This window comes from Bombina bombina, chromosome 8 (assembly GCF_027579735.1).
Source record: "Bombina bombina isolate aBomBom1 chromosome 8, aBomBom1.pri, whole genome shotgun sequence".
Taxonomy (NCBI): domain Eukaryota; kingdom Metazoa; phylum Chordata; class Amphibia; order Anura; family Bombinatoridae; genus Bombina; species Bombina bombina.
The window spans coordinates 325707911-325724372 of record NC_069506.1 but is presented as its reverse complement, the minus strand read 5'-3'; the positions used below and the strand labels follow the sequence as shown (position 1 = coordinate 325724372).

The 16462-nt window shown below is 38.2% G+C and overlaps 1 protein-coding gene across 4 annotated transcripts in view; it reads right to left on the bottom strand.

Annotated features, from left to right (window-relative positions):
- ARHGAP32 (Rho GTPase activating protein 32) overlaps positions 1-16462 on the bottom strand; it is a 749023-nt gene that overhangs the window by 198752 nt on the left and 533809 nt on the right. For all 4 annotated transcript variants that reach the window (XM_053691545.1, XM_053691546.1, XM_053691547.1 and 1 more), the window contains exons 6-7: positions 4765-4902; positions 3074-3166 (exon numbers count right to left, since the gene is read on the bottom strand). In XM_053691545.1, coding sequence (XP_053547520.1) covers positions 3074-3166; positions 4765-4902 — 231 coding nt within the window. The remainder of the gene's footprint in view (positions 1-3073; positions 3167-4764; positions 4903-16462) is intronic.

The following is a 16462-nucleotide window of genomic DNA, read 5'->3' as shown; positions in this document are numbered from 1 at the left end:
ACTTCTTTCATAGCTTGAGGACTGTGAGTCCCACCTTGATGATTGACATACGCCACGGTTGTGATATTGTCTGTCTGAAAACAAATAAACGATTCTCTCTTCAGAAGAGGCCAGAACTGAGAAGCTCTGAAAATCGCACAGAGTTCCAAAATGTTGATTGGTAATCTCGCCTCCTGAGATTCCCAAACCCCCTGCACTGTCAGAGATCCCCATACAGCTCCCCAACCTGAAAGACTCACATCTGTTGAGATTACAGTCCAGGTTGGACGAACAAAAGAGGCCCCTTGAATTAGACGATGGTGATTCAACCACCAAGTTAGAGAAGATCGAACATTGGGATTTAAAGATATTATTTGTGATATCTTTGTATAATCCCTGCACCACTGGTTCAGCATACAAAGCTGAAGAGATCTCATGTGAAAACGAGCAAAGGGGATCGCGTCCGATGCAGCAGTCATGAGACCTAGAATTTCCATGCACAAAGCTACCGAAGGGAACGATTGAGACTGAAGGTTTCGACAAGCTGAAACCAACTTCAGACGTCTCTTTTCTGTTAAAGACAAAGTCATGGACACTGAATCTATTAGAAAGCCCAAAAAGGTTACCTTTGTCTGAGGAATCAATGAACTCTTTGGTAAATTGATCCTCCAACCAAGTCTTTGAAGAAACGACACAAGTTGATTCGTATGAGATTCTGCAGAATGTAAAGACTGAGCAAGTACCAAGATATCGTCCAAATAAGGAAATACCGCAATACCCTGTTCTCTGATTACAGAGAGAAGGGCACCGAGAACCTTTGAAAAGATCCTTGAAGCTGTTGCTAGGCCAAACGGAAGGGCTACAAACTGGTAATGCGTGTCTAGAAAAGAGAATCTCAGAAACTGATAGTGATCTGGATGAATTGGAATATGAAGATATGCATCCTGTAAGTCTATTGTAGACATATAATGCCCTTGCTGAACAAAAGGCAGAAAAGTCCTTATAGTCACCATTTTGAATGTTGGTATCCTTACATAATGATTCAATATTTTTAGATCCAGAACTGGTCTGAAGGAATTCTCCTTCTTTGGTACAATGAATAGATTTGAGTAAAACCCCAGACCCCGTTCCAGAACTGGAACTGGCACAATTACCCCAGCCAACTCTAGGTCTGAAACACATTTCAGAAATGCCTGAGCCTTCACTGGGTTTACTGGAATGCTAGAGAGAAAAAAATCTTCTCACAGGTGGCCTTACCTTGAACCCTATTCTGTACCCTTGTGAAACAATGTTCTGAATCCAAAGACTGTGAATCGAATTGATCCAAATATCTTTTAAAAATCGTAACCTGCCCCCTACCAGCTGTGCTGGAATGAGGGCCGCACCTTCATGTGGACTTGGGAACTGGTTTTGACTTTCTAAAAGGATTGGATTTATTCCAGACTGGAGAAGGTTTCCAAACGGAAACCGTTACTTTAGGGGAAGGGTCAGGCTTCTGTTCCTTATTCTGACGAAAGGAACGAAAACGATTAGCAGCCCTGTATTTACCTTTAGATTTTTTGTCCTGAGGCAAAAAGGTTCCTTTCCCCCCCAGTAACAGTTGAAATAATAGAATCCAACTGTGAACCAAATAATTTATTACCTTGGAAAGAAAGAGAAAGCAAAGTTGACTTAGAAGTCATATCTGCATTCCAAGATTTAAGCCATAAAGCTCTTCTAGCTAAAATAGCTAAAGACATATACCTGACATCAATTCTAATGATATCAAAAATGGCATCACAAATAAAGTTATTAGCATGTTGAAGAAGTTTAACAATGCTATAAGCATTATGGTCTGACACTTGTTGCGCTAAAGCCTCCAAAAAAATGCCAAATGAACAAGCCTCTAGCAACCAGAAGCAATGAAAAATGAGACTGAAATAATGTGAAAAAAAGCGCCAAGTACAACGCCCATATTTTTTGGCGCCAAGTATGACGCCACATCCTGTGACGCAGAAAAAAACGACGCCCACATTTTTGGCGCAAAAAAAGTCTGAACATATATACGTCAAAAAATTACGCAACCACGAACAAACTTCCGGCGTCAATTAGCGTGCCGGAAATGACAAAACATTTTTGCGCCAAAAAAGTCAGCGCCAAGAATGACGCAATGAATTGTAGCATTTTCAGCCCCCGCGAGTCTAACAGCCCACAGGGAAAAAAGTCAATTGAAAATTTTTTAAGGTAAGAAAAAAATATTTATTCATATGCATTATCCCAAATAATGAAACTGACTGTCTGAAATAAGGAATACTGATTATCCTGAATCATGGCAAATATAAGTTTAAACACATATATTTAGAACTTTACAAATAAAGTGCCCAACCATAGCTTTAGAGTGTCATAATAAAATAAGACTTACTTACCCTAAGACACTCATCTACATATAGTAGATAGCCAAACCAGTACTGAAACGAGAATCAGTAGAGGTAATGGTATATAAGAGTATATCGTCGATCTGAAAAGGGAGGTAGGAGAAGAAATCTCTACGACCGATAACAGAGAACCTATGAAATAGATCCCCTAGAGGAAGACCATTGTATTCAAATAGGCAATACTCTCTTCACATCCCTCTGACATTCACTGCAATCTGAGAGGAAAACCGGGCTCCAGCCTGCTGCGAAGCGCATATCAACGTAGAATCTAGCACAAACTTACTTCACCACCTCCATGGGAGGCAAAGTTTGTAAAACTGAATTGTGGGTGTGGTGAGGGGTGTATTTATAGGCATTTTGAGGTTTGGGAAACTTTGCCCTCCTGGTAGGAATGTATATCCCATACGTCACTAGCTCATGGACTCTTGCTAATTACATGAAAGAAAAGGAACAGCCGCACTAATAAGGCACCAAGGAGAAGGGCTGATAAAAACAAACATTTATTGGAACAGTTTAAAATAAGGTACGTGGCAGGCAAACATCCTAAAAAACTAAAACTTCCAAAAAAATAGTGTCCAAACCTATCGTGTTCAGAGCAAAGTAGTTAATAAAAAATATGTAAGAACTTCACGCCTTTAATAATTTTTTAGGATAGATGTGGGTAACTGGCGCTTACGTACCTCCATCCAAGTCAGGGCTGGTCCACAGTTAATCTTGTTTCCGGCTATGGCTGAAAGACGGGACAGGTAAGCCATTAGCATCTGTGTGACCAGCTGTATTAAAAAAAAAAAAGAATTACTCACCTCGTAACAACATTTTATACAGTTGGCAAATATCATGCACATAGCTCAATGCTTCACTTCATGGAGAAGACAAGTTGACTCTTCATTTACACAAAGATGTTTTGCATTTAAAGGGACACTCAATCAAAATTAAACTTTCATTATTCAGATAGAGCAGCCATTTTAAAAAAACTTTCCAATTTACTTCCATTAACAAAATGTGCACAGTCTTTTTATATTTAAACTTTTTGAGTCACCAGCTCCTACTGAGCATGTGCAAGAATAAGTGTGTATGCATTTGTGAATGGCTGATGGCTGTCACATGGTACGTGTATGCATTTGTGATTGGCTGATGGCTGTCACATGGTACAGGGGGAGTGGAAAAAGACATAAATTTAAATCTACTACTCATTTTGAACTTCAGACTAAATGCTATTGCATTGTCTTGTTATCTTGCATTTGTTGATTATGCAAATCTACTGTGTTGACTGGTCCTTTAATGTCTGAATGTGCTAAATTAAACTTCAAATTCATGACCTATTGTTGTAGAATTCCTCTGAAATTAACTTTAAATGCGTATGTAGCTTTCTATCATATCATAACAACTCGATAACAGGAAAACTCAGGGCGATCCCCATTACAACAAGTGTTATGTAGTGCACCACCAGATTATTTCTAATGACATAAGTGACTGTGTACAAAGCTACTCAGACAACCCAATAAGCTACTCAGACAACCCAATAGTAGCTGTGTTTCCTGCTACTACACAATGATTCTAGACTCTGCAGTTAAAGGGACAGTCTACTCAAAAATGTTCTCCCCTTTAATATGTTCCCAATGATCCATTTTACCTGCTGGAGTATATTCAATTGTTTACAAGTAGCTCCTTTACCCTTATTTTGACATTTGAAATAGCTAATTAAGCTTGTGGTATTTTAACCTACACTGAAAGTTGCTGGATTGACCATCAATGTAAACACGGCCAGCTTTTACTTTTAGTGTATAGATATTCTGTCATCATACATTGCAGGGCTTTTACTTTTAGTGTATAGATATTCTGTCATCATACATTGCAGGGCTTTTACTTTTAGTGTGTAGATATTCTGTCATTATACATCACAGCCCAGCATATTTAGAGTATGAATACTCATACACAGAGCAGTGTACTTATCAGGGTATAGTGTATAGAAACACACATTATACAGCACAGTGAGCATCACTGTCAGTACGTAATAAATATATACAGTATTTATTTTTTTCATGATAAGCTTTATTTATTACTTGCACAATCAGTTGTCACTTTATAACTAATAAAATCTCAGTCTAGGCAGGATTAGAATCCTCCAAACCTTAGTGCACAATTAGGAACATGCCACTCCTCCAGTATATCTGCAGCCCTAATGCTTTTCTCCCTGAGTGTAGATAATTCCTATGTACAATCGTATATTTATTGTACCAGGTACAAAGCTATGTGCTATGTGACTATTGCCCACTGGCGATTTAGCCAGTGAGTCCAGTGTACAGTTTGAGGATAAAACCAGCCTAACTAAAGACTGGGCAAGAAGCCCTTTATATTAATCTATGGGTACCTCTGGACTGTCCTTCACGGAGTCGGAACGGGGCAGCTCTGCGAGCTGAGAGAAACGCCGGTCATATATGCATAGATGAAGGTGCTTGTCCAACACTCGGAAATCTTCATAACTCCGTTTAATGATCCAGCTGCGGCCCTGTAGGATGAAGACAAATACAGAATGAAATAGCCTCTGTCTACTCATCAGCACATTTGTATAAACCAAAGATCAACCCTAGCAAAGTATGTAATGCTCAGCCTAGCATTTGTGTAATCACAATAAATCCTACAAGGTACATGTCACACTTACACACAGACAACATATAACATTTACTATACTTTGTGCCAGCAAGTTACGGCATTGTGCTTAAACAGTTAAACCTATATACTTGGCGCCTTCTGATGAAAGCCAGAAAGTTTTTTTGAATTACTTTCCCGTATGGGCTTAATTGAAAAAGTATTGTCTGTTTTCTGCGTACAGCTCCTATTTTCTAATAGCATAGAGAAGGTAAAGTCATTATTACTACATTATACAAGCAGTACAGGAAAATCACTACATAGTAGCACAGACATTCACTGTGCTGCCTGGGTCACAGAATTAAATGACGCCCCCCCCTCTTACCTCTCTCAATCCACTACATATGAAACCCAACCATAGTCTATAAGAATAAAAGTTTAGCAAGTGATATCCAGATTATTCACACCATACCAAATGATTGCTCTTAAAAACACCATTAACCAGTACATTCCCTTCCTATGTGCACCCCAGTCAAATGATCCCACCTAGCCCAATAAAATACTCAACCATAAAGATATTTTAAAGGGACAGTAATGCAAGAAAACAAAAAAACTCTAAAGGACCAGTAAATGCAGTAGATTTGCATAATAAACAAATGCCTGATAAAAAAAGACAATGCAATAGCACATAGTCTGATCTTCAAATGAGTAGTAGATTTTTTTTTCTGACAGATTTAAAAGTTATGTCTATTTACACTCTTACTGTATCATGTATCAGCCAATCACAAATGCATACACATACCATGTGACAGCTATCACCCAATCACAAATGCATATACGTATATTCTGTGAATTCTTGCACATGCTCAGTAGAACCTGGTGACTCAAAAAGAGTAACTATAAAAAGACTGTGCTCATTTTGTTAATAGAAGTAAATTGGAAAGTGGTTTCAAATTGCTGCTCTATCTGAATCATGAAAGTTTAAATTTGACTTAAAGGACCAGACAACACTGTAGATTTGCATAACCAACAAATGCAAGATAACAAGACAATGCAATAGCACTTAGTCTGAATTTCAAATGAGTAGTAGATTTTTTTTCTGACAATTTTAAAAGTTCTCTCTATTTCCACTCCCCTTGTACCATGTGAGAGCCATCAGCCAATCACAAATGCATACATGTACCATGTGACAGCCATCAGCCAATCACAAATGCATACATGTACCATGTGAGAGCCATCAGCCAAACAAAAAAAAAAAAAGTTAAGGTTAAACACCCTAACATAAACCTCAAGTCTAAACACCCCTAATCCGCCGCTCCCGACATCGCTGGCAACTAAATAAAGCTATTAACCCCTAATCTGCCGCTCCCTAAATTGCCAACACTAATAAAAGTCATTAATCCCTATTCCACCACTACATGACATCGCCGCCACTATACTAAAGCTATTAACCCCTAATCCGCCGCTCCCCGACATTGCAGCCACTATAATAAAGCTATTAACCCCTAATCCGCCACTCCCCGACGACGCCTCTACTAAATAAACCTATTAAACCCTAAACATTTGCTTCCCACACCGCCGCCACTAAATTAACCCCTAAACCTCCGGCCTCCCAAATATGCGCAACTAAATAAACCTATTAACCCCTAAACCGACGGCCCTCACATTGCAAAACACTAAATTAAACTATAAACCCCTAAACCTAACAAACCCCTAACTTTAAATTAAAATTACAACATAACTATATTTAAATAAATAAAAACTTACCTGTGAAATAAAAATAAACTTACCATTAAACCTAACCTTACTATACTTATAAAATAAAAAAATACTACAAATTAAAAAATCTAAATTACAAATGTAAAAAAACTAACACTATGAGAAAAATGAAAAAATCTAAAAATTACAAAAAATTATAAACGCTAAATTACAAAAAATAAAAAACACTAAACTTACAAAAAATAATTAACGAAATGATCAAAAATAAAAACAATAACACCTAATCTAATAGCCCTATAAAAATAAAAAGCCGCTCCCCAAATAAAAACACCCCCTAGACTACAATAAACTACCAATAGCCCTTAAAAGGGCATTTTGTAGGGCATTGCCCTAAGTTAAACCGCTCTTTACCTGTAAAAAATTACAAAGTTCCCCCAACAGTAAAAACCCACCACCCAACCAACCCCCCCAAAATAAAAAAAACTAAATCTAAAAAAACCCTAAACGGGCATTTGTATGGGCATTACCCTTAAAATTCAGCTCTTTTTCTTTGCCCTTAAAATGGCATTTAGCTCTTTTTCAAATTGCCCAAACCCTAATCTGAAAAAAAAAACACCCCAAAAAATAAATAAATTACCTAGCACTAACCCCAGAATATCTACTCACGGTTCCTGAAGTCCAGACATCCATCTCCATTCAGGTGGCGACATCTTCATCCATCGTGGGGGCGTCTTCTATCTTCATCTCGGCGGCATGGAGCAACAAAGAGATCCAGCGCGGAGCGTCCTCTTCATATGGTCCCCGTCGTACGTTGAAGCTTCAATGCAAGGTAGCCATTTCAAAATAGCGTACCTTGCATTCCTATTGGCTGATTTGATTCTTCAAAATCAAATGAGCCAATAGGATAAGAGCTTCTGAAATCCTATAGGCTGTTCAAAACGGCCAAAAGGATGAGAGCTACTGAAATCCTATTGGCTGATTTGAACAGCCAATAGGATTTCAGAAGCTCTCATCCTATTGGTTCATTTGATTTTGAAGAATCAAATCAGCCAATAGGAATGCAAGGTACGCCATTTTGAAATGGCTACCTTACATTGAAGCTTCAGTGTATGGCGGGGACTGTATGAAGAGGACGCTCCGCGCTGGATGTCTTCACAGCTTCGCACCGCGGGATGAGGATAGAAGACGTCCCCGTGATGGATGAAGACTTCTCGCCGCCTGGATGGAGATGTATGTCCGTACTTCAAGAACCATGAATAGATATTCTGGGGTTAGTGTTATGTATTTTTTTATTTTTTGGAGTGTTTTTTCTTTTCAGATTAGGGTTTGGGCAATTTTAAAAAAGAGCTGAATGCCTTTTTTAGGGCAATGCCCATACAAATGCCCCTTTAGGGGCAATGGATAGCTTAGGTTTTTTTTAATTTAAAGTTAGGGGGGTGTTAGGTTTAGGGGTAGTTTAATTTCGTGTTTTGCAATGTGGAGGGCCGGCGGTTTAGGGGTTAATAGGTTTATTTAGTTGCATCGATGTGCGAGGCCGGAGGTTTAGGGGTTAATAACTTTATTATAGTGTTGGCAATGTCGGGAGAGGCGGATTAGGGGTTAATAGCTTTATTATAGTGTTGGTGATGTCAGGAGTGGCAGATTAGGGGTTAATAAATTTATTTAATAGTCGCAATGTGGGTGGACGGTGGATTAGGGGTTAATACGTTTAATATAGTGTTTGGAATGGGGAGTGTGGCGATTTATGGGTTAATAGGTAGTTTATGGGTGTTAGTGTAATTTGTAATACTTTAGTTATGAGTTTTGTGAAACATTTTTGTAACACAAAACTCATAACTACTGCTCTCTGGCGGTATGGATCGTGTCGGTATTGCATTTTAACCTCACCGCACAACCTGTAATACCGGCGCTATGAAAATTCCACACAAAAATGTCATTTTTTTTAGTGCGTAATGGATGTTGCATTACAGGTTAAAATGCTTGCGGTACAGTAATACTGACACTTAATAGTGCGTTACTGCCATTACGCTGAAATTGCCATTTCTCCGCGTTAAAAGCCGTAACGCAAAACTCATAATCTAACTGAATGTGAATTCTTGCATATTAAAAGTCCCAGATTTTAAAGTAAATTGGAAAGTTGATTAAAAGCGGGTGCTCTATCTGAATCATAAAAGTTTAATTTTGACTTTAGTGTCCCTTTAATTCAGGGGTATCTGTTAAAATTAGTACGGCTGACAGACATTTATTGCTAACGTTCTTATAGGTAGAACAGAGACAGGAAATGCTGTCCCCAATGTCTAGCATTATTGTATGAGAGTTCAAACCCGTTGAGCAAAAACTGGAGGCAGACTATGCCCAGAACACGTCAGACACAAGAGGGGGGGGGGGGTCTTACAGTCAGACAGCTGTTTCAAGCAGGCTAGGGGTTTATTTCCAGATGGGAATTTGTCCAAAAATCTCACCTCAAGTAAAAGAAATGAACGTGAGCTACAGGAAACAAGGACTCATTTTAATGGCGTAGGGATGGAGAATGAGATAATGTCATTTTCTTTACTAGTAAACATAAATGCTCACACACAAAATAAAAAAATCATTTAAAGGAACAGAATAAAAAGATTAATAGTAGACGTTTTATACACTTCTTGATTTATATAAAATTAAAACTAATTAGTTATATATACATATTATTTTAGTTTGTGTTTTTTTTTTTACAGTATCCTCTTATCTAACATTCATTAGACATTTACACAGGCAAAATATATGTTTAGTTGGAAAGTTGTGTTTTGGATTTTTTTATTAATGCAGGCATTCAGTTTAGACCACTGGTTTTCAAACGTGTCCTCAGACCTCCCTAACAGGTCAGATTTTGAGGATATCTGAAATAGAGCACAGGTGAAACAATCAGCTGATTAGTAACCATGGTTACTTTACCTGTTCTCATCCAAGGTAATCCTGAAAACCTGGCCTGCTGGGGAGGCCTGAGGACAGGTGTGAAAACCAGTGTTTTAGACGATATTGGATATGGGATTTGTATGGGAACAGCTAATATAGTGAAGAGGGGAGTAGTTGTCACTCCAAAATACCATCCAAATGTATAAATGAATGTCTGAGACAAAAGCGTTGTGCCCGGGACTTACCAGATTCGGCCGCACTCACCCCCAAGCAAATCCTCTGCTGACCGCCCAGGAGTACTATCCGAGCTTGCCGGGGACCTGTATACTAACAGACCGAAACTTCATCGGTGAGCGTCTTGCTCCAAACACCCGGCGCAGGCTACAGCCTCAAAGCAGCTCACTCCTCCAATTCGTCACTGCAGACGTCAGACGTGACGTATCCTGAGACTCCGGTCGGGGGGTGGGGCTCAGTCTTCACCCGGGATTGCAACTTACATTGAGGGATATTAGTGGATCCACAGCTGGTGCAAAATAGCAAGTAGAACAGAGAGGCAAGGATCCAGCAGTAAATGTTTGTTGAAAAATTCAAATTTATTTATTTAACAAGCTTAAAAACCAAACGAAGCTGGCAACAAAAAGGACGAAGCCAGGGTGTGTGTGTGCGTGACACCAGCGGCTTATATATTTTGGCTCTCGGCCGTAATCATAGCCATAGGTGTCACACTTGTGAACAGTGTTAAAAAGCAGTTGGTACATTGTGATAGGTTAAAACTTAAAGTGAAAGTTAATTTTGATCAGTTAAAAGATAGTTTCTAATTATACCCATGTATATAAACATAATCGCCATCTTTATTTGAATAAAAAATATAAATATCTTCATATTTTTACTAACTTTTGATTCTGCCGTTTTCTCCCTGACGTCTCCCATCTTATTCTTCCTGCTTTCTCAGTATTACGTATAGAGCGGTCGCACCCGCTCTATACGTATCAACTATGCGCGTTCACAACGATCAGAACGATTTGCGCATGCGCGATTTAACTATGCGATCCGCAATGCGCATGCGATTTACAATACTGCTGGGCTCCAATGCGCAGGCGTCTCCCTCAACTCGCAACATAGTAATGAATGGATCATTCATTACTATGTTATTTGCAAATGCAGAGAGTAATGCCAAGACGATTATGCGCACTAAGGTGTGAAGGATGTGCGCATGCGCAAATCGGCCACGAGCATTCTGAATACGTATATGCTTATTACAGGGGACACATGCGCAGATGGGCCAATACTAAAATGACGTAGTGTCACGGCCGCCTAACGGCCAGGATTTCAATTGGAAGATACAAATACGTCATGAGGAAGTAGAAAAGTAATAGAAAAACGGGTTGATATTGCTGGATGCGATATTGAGATTTTACAAAGGTAAAACTTCGTTTTCAAATATAAGTAAGCAATTTGATGAATGAAACTCATAATTAATTTAAATCTTACATTGAATTCTGATGAGCCAACCTTTAAACTTTACCTTCACTTTAAAAAGCACGCCCACACACTACTTAGTTTAAAATTTAACCCTTAGGGACCTGCACAGTTGAAGGAACATAATATATTACAATACAATAGTTGTGAATAAAGTATACAAGATGTAATAGCTATACTGAAAAGTAATGGACATACCATTATAATGCAGAGGCAATACGAGTGTAAAGAACATGGCTTAAGATATATGTCATAAATACATTGAATTAAAGCAAAATCTGTTCAATACATCAGATAGCACAAAAACATAGGACCATTATTTGAATATGCAAAGGTAAATATGTTAATGTTATTGGTATTATATGGCCAATGTATACATCTTTGGTATGAAGATAGAGATTTATTTTGACACACCGCAGTCAAATAACCTGTATGCGCTGCAGAAGACAGAACAAAAGTGTTAATGGCCCAAAATAAGGTTCATATTAAAATGGAAAATTTGGCAGTAATATTTAAGGGCATAGAGAACTATTAGATTTGTCAAACCAAGCATTATATACAATGTATACAATGTATACAGAGAGAGTGGACACACATATGGGTGTTTGTAAAGGTCTTGGGTCAGAAAATTACTAAATGGCACAACAGCTTAGGGATATTTTGCATGTTATTATTCCCAAAAATTAATAAGGTAGTATTTGGAATTGAGACCTAATGGTAACCTATTTTTGAGTGTGAATATCCAATATACTTCACGTTTGGCTAGTACATTTTCTAGCGCCCCACCCCCACCCCTTTTAGGCACTTTGGCTTTTTCAATTGCGAACCATTTAAATGAGCTGAGGCTGCAATTATGTTTTTCTGCAAAGTCTTGCACCAGGGGTGTAGTGGAGGTACCTCTGTCAATTGTAGACAGATATTCCCTGATACGGGTATTAATATCTCTGGACGTTAGGCCTACATATTGGACATTGCAAGCTGTACACATGATAAGATAAATTATGTCAGTACTTTGACAATTTAGACAGTCTTTAATGGGGTATGTTTGGCCTGTAATAGATGATGTAAATTCACTAGTGACTAATACATGATCACAGGGCTTGCACTTGCGATGTCCACATCTGAACATTCCAAGATATTTTAACCAGGAGCTGGATGAGGAAGATATCTGTTTCAATTGTGTGGGAGACAATATTGATCCCAGAGTGGGACATTTTTTGTATGAGCATCTCACTCCTTGTTTCACTGTCTCCACTAGCTTGTCGTCTGCAGCTAGTAAGGGGAAGTGCTTTCTTATAATGTTACAAATTTGGGGATATTGAGCACTGAACGTGGTTACAAAATGTACCCCCTTAAAAAGGTCTCCATTATTTTTTGGTTTGTCAATTAGAAGGTGTTTTCTATCAAGAGTGTTAACTGTGTGTCTAGCTTCTGTTATATGACTGCGTGCATACTTTCTCTCCTTAAGTCTATGTTTCCTTAAGTCTATGTTCAAGCAAGCTGGCCTCCTGCACATAATCAGCTTGTTTGCTGCAACTACGTTTTAGTCGGACAAACTGTCTTTTTGCCACCGCGTAAGACATATTTTTAGGGTGGCAGCTGGTGGCGTGCAGGAGGGTGTTGCCCGAAATAGGCTTACGATATACCCATTTTGTTCTCCTTTGAGACATAGGTCTAAATAGTTAATGGTAGTAGGGTCAGTGGTGTAGGTGAAACTTAGATTTAAATTGTTATTGTTTAACATATCCATGAATCCTTTAATCTCAGTAGAAGGGCCTGACCAGATAAACAGAAGGTCATCTATATATCGTTTAAAAAAACCATATATGATATCTATAGAGATTATTTTCTTCAAAAATGTGGTCAAGTTCCCACTTTCCAAGGAACAAATTCGCATATGAGGGAGCGTATTTCGCCCCCATCGCCGTACCACATTTTTGGACATAATAACGTCCTTCAAAAGAAAAAAAGTTATGTGTAAGCAGAAATTCGAGAATGCGTATGATATATTTTTGAAAGTCTTGTGTATACTCTGTGGCTGTACTCAAAAATATTTAATGGCCTCAATGCCTTTATTGTGTGGAATAGCAGAGTACAATGATACCACGTTGACTGAAAGCCAGTGATAATTGGGTTGCCATCTTGTATAGGTCAAAAGGTTTAGTATATGTTTGGAGTCCTTTGTGTAGGAGGGTAGGGCACTGACCAGTGGTTGTAATATGGCGTCAAGCCAATGTGAAAGTCTTTCAAATAGTGAGTCAATGCCACTCACTATAGGGCGACCTTTTACATTAGTGAGTGACTTGTGCACCTTAGGGAACATGTGGAACATGGGAATCTTGGGGCATTGTACATTTAAGTATTCAGCTGTATTCACATCAAGAAACCCATGTTCCACACCATCATCTAGGATGTCCAACAACAATTTTCTATACTTCTTTGTAGGGTTTTTGTCTAGAATAGAATAATCAGTGGGATTATTAAGTTGTCTATTGGCCTCAGATATATAGTCTGCCCTATTCATGACAACAATAGTACGTCCTTTGTCTGAAGAGCGTATGACAAGATTATCTTCTTGTTGAAGTGACCTAAAAGCTTGTTGCTGTTTTTTGGATAAATTATGTGTAAATTTATCTGAACTTTCCAATAGTGTTTGTAAGTCTGCCTCCATACGTGCGTGAAAAGTCTCAATGACAGACCCTCTGTTGTGTATGGGGTAAAATGAAGATTTGTTTTTGAAGGAACTTGCCCTGTTGATAACCCCAATAGTGTTATGATTTTCTAACGCTAGGTTTTGAAGTGAGACTAAGTCACAAACTTCTGAAAACGTGTGGATTTCAGGTGTATAACCCATGTGTTGCGTATAGTTGTCAATAAATTCTGTTGTACAAGTGGGAACATCATGGTAATATTTTTTGAGAGTGATATTACGAACAAATTTGTTAATGTCAATTAATGTTTGAAATATATCAAAGTTTGAGGTAGGTGCAAAACCTAAACCCAAGCCCAGTAAATCCATTTGATCCTTAGTAAGAATTATGGAGGATAAGTTGATCACATTATTCATTTGTATTTCGTTTGGGGTCGATTGCTCCTCAAACTGATATCTTTCCTGGTTGTTTGAATGTGTGTCCCCCACCCCTTGTGGTGGCGGTGCCAGGGGAAAAACCTGATCTAACAGGGATTGTTCTTGTGCTGAGGAAACCCCTACATATGTGTTGCTGGATTCACTCATCCCATTAGTTGCAACATATTTTGAACCTGAGGTATTGTTTCTCTCTTTTGCTCTAACTTGAGTTTGTGTTTGCACTTGGGGCATGGTGTTGGCAATGGTGTTAGTTTTTAGGATGTCTGTTTGGGCATTAGAAGTAGTATTAGTTAGTGACCATGTCTGTTTCATTTTTTGTACCAGAAGTGTACTCATCAGATGATCTATCTGTGTCACTATCTGAGAATGTGACCTGTTTTGACTGGCCACCCCTATTTCTATGTCTACGATTGCCTCTGTGATTCTTAGCTCGTGGTAGACTACGTATATAATCTAAATGTTGTTTCCTGTTCCAAATATAGACGGAATTCTTTTTTAAAAAACAAACAAAAAATGTCCCACTCTGGGATCAATATTGTCTCCCACACAATTGAAACAGATATCTTCCTCATCCAGCTCCTGGTTACAATATCTTGGAATGTTCAGATGTGGACATCTTAAGTGCAAGCCCTGTGATCATGTATTATTCACTAGTGAATTTACATCATCTATCACAGGCCAAACATACCCCATTAAAGACTGTCTAAATTGTCAAAGTACTGACATAATTTATCTTATCATGTGTACAGCTTGCAATGTTCAATATGTAGGCCTAACGTCCAGAGATATTAATACCCGTATCAGGGAACATCTGTTTAAAATTGGAAGAGGTACCTCCACTACACCCCTGGTGCAACACTTTGCGCAAAAACATAATTGCAGCCTCAGCTCATTAAATGGGTCGCAATTGAAAAAGCCAAAGTGCCTAAAAGGGGGGGGGGGGGGAACCTAGAAAATGTACTAGCCAAACGTGAAGTATATTGGATATTCACACTCAAAACTAGGTTACCATTAGGTCTCAATTACAAATAGGACCTTATTAATTTTTGGGAATAATAACATGCAAAATATCCCTAAGCTGTTGTGCCATTAAGTAATTTTCTGACCCAAGACCTTTACAAACACCCATATGTGTGTCCACTCTCTCTGTATACATTGTATATAATGCTTGGTTTGACAAATCTAATAGTTCTCTATGCCCTTAAATATTACTGCTAATTTTGCACTCTAATATGAACCTTATTTTGGCCCATTAACACTTTTGTTCTGTCTTCTGCAGCGCATACAGGTTATTTGACTGCGGTGTGTCAAAATAAATCTCTAACTTCATACCAAAGATGTATACATTGGCCATATAATACCAATAACATTAACATATTTACCTTTGCATATTCAAATAATGGTCCTATGTTTTTGTGCTATCTGATGTAGTGAACACATTTTGCTTTAATTCAATGTATTTATGACATATATCTTTGTCATACTTTGTCTTTAAACTAAGTAGTGTGTGGGCGTGCTTTTTAAGTTTTAACCTATCACAATGTACCAACTGCTTTTTAACACTGTTCACAAGTGTGACACCTATGGCTATGATTACGGCCGAGAGCCTGAAACATGTAAGCCGCTGGTGTCACGTACACAAACACCCTGGCTTTTAAATAAATAAATTTGAACTTTTCAACTAACTTTTACTGCTGGATCCTTGCCTCTCTGTTCTAACAGCTAATATAGACATAATTAATATTAACAAAAATCTAACATTGTAGGATTTGAACAATTAAAATAAACTATCCATCAATGTTAAAAAAAACATACAACTCCTGTATGACTAAAACCCTGAGCGGGTGTCCCTAACATCAGTCATTAGTAATACTATGTCAGGATTGGACAGTAGACGATGGATAAATGAATGGTCAGACCCCCTGTACATTATTACAAACAAAGGAGCTTATTAACCAAATAACAGGTGAGATATTGTGCTGACAAACTAATCTGTGTTATGTTTCTAATTTCTGTATTTTATGAACATATCTGCAACTGTAATATCAAGGACTCATCTTCATGGACAGTCAAGGCTTGAAATTCTAACATTAGGGACATTTGTCTGTAACATCACTAGTGAGGAAAGAGTAACTAAAAAGTTAGCATATATGTAATGTATATGTCTTGGTAGGACCTTCTGAAGCATAAATACAAATATTACAATACAGGTTTTTTCCTATAATGCTACAGCTCAATAAATTTAGTTTCAGAGGTCCCTATACTTTGTCACATTCAGAATCTCCACATTCCAATTTCTGGC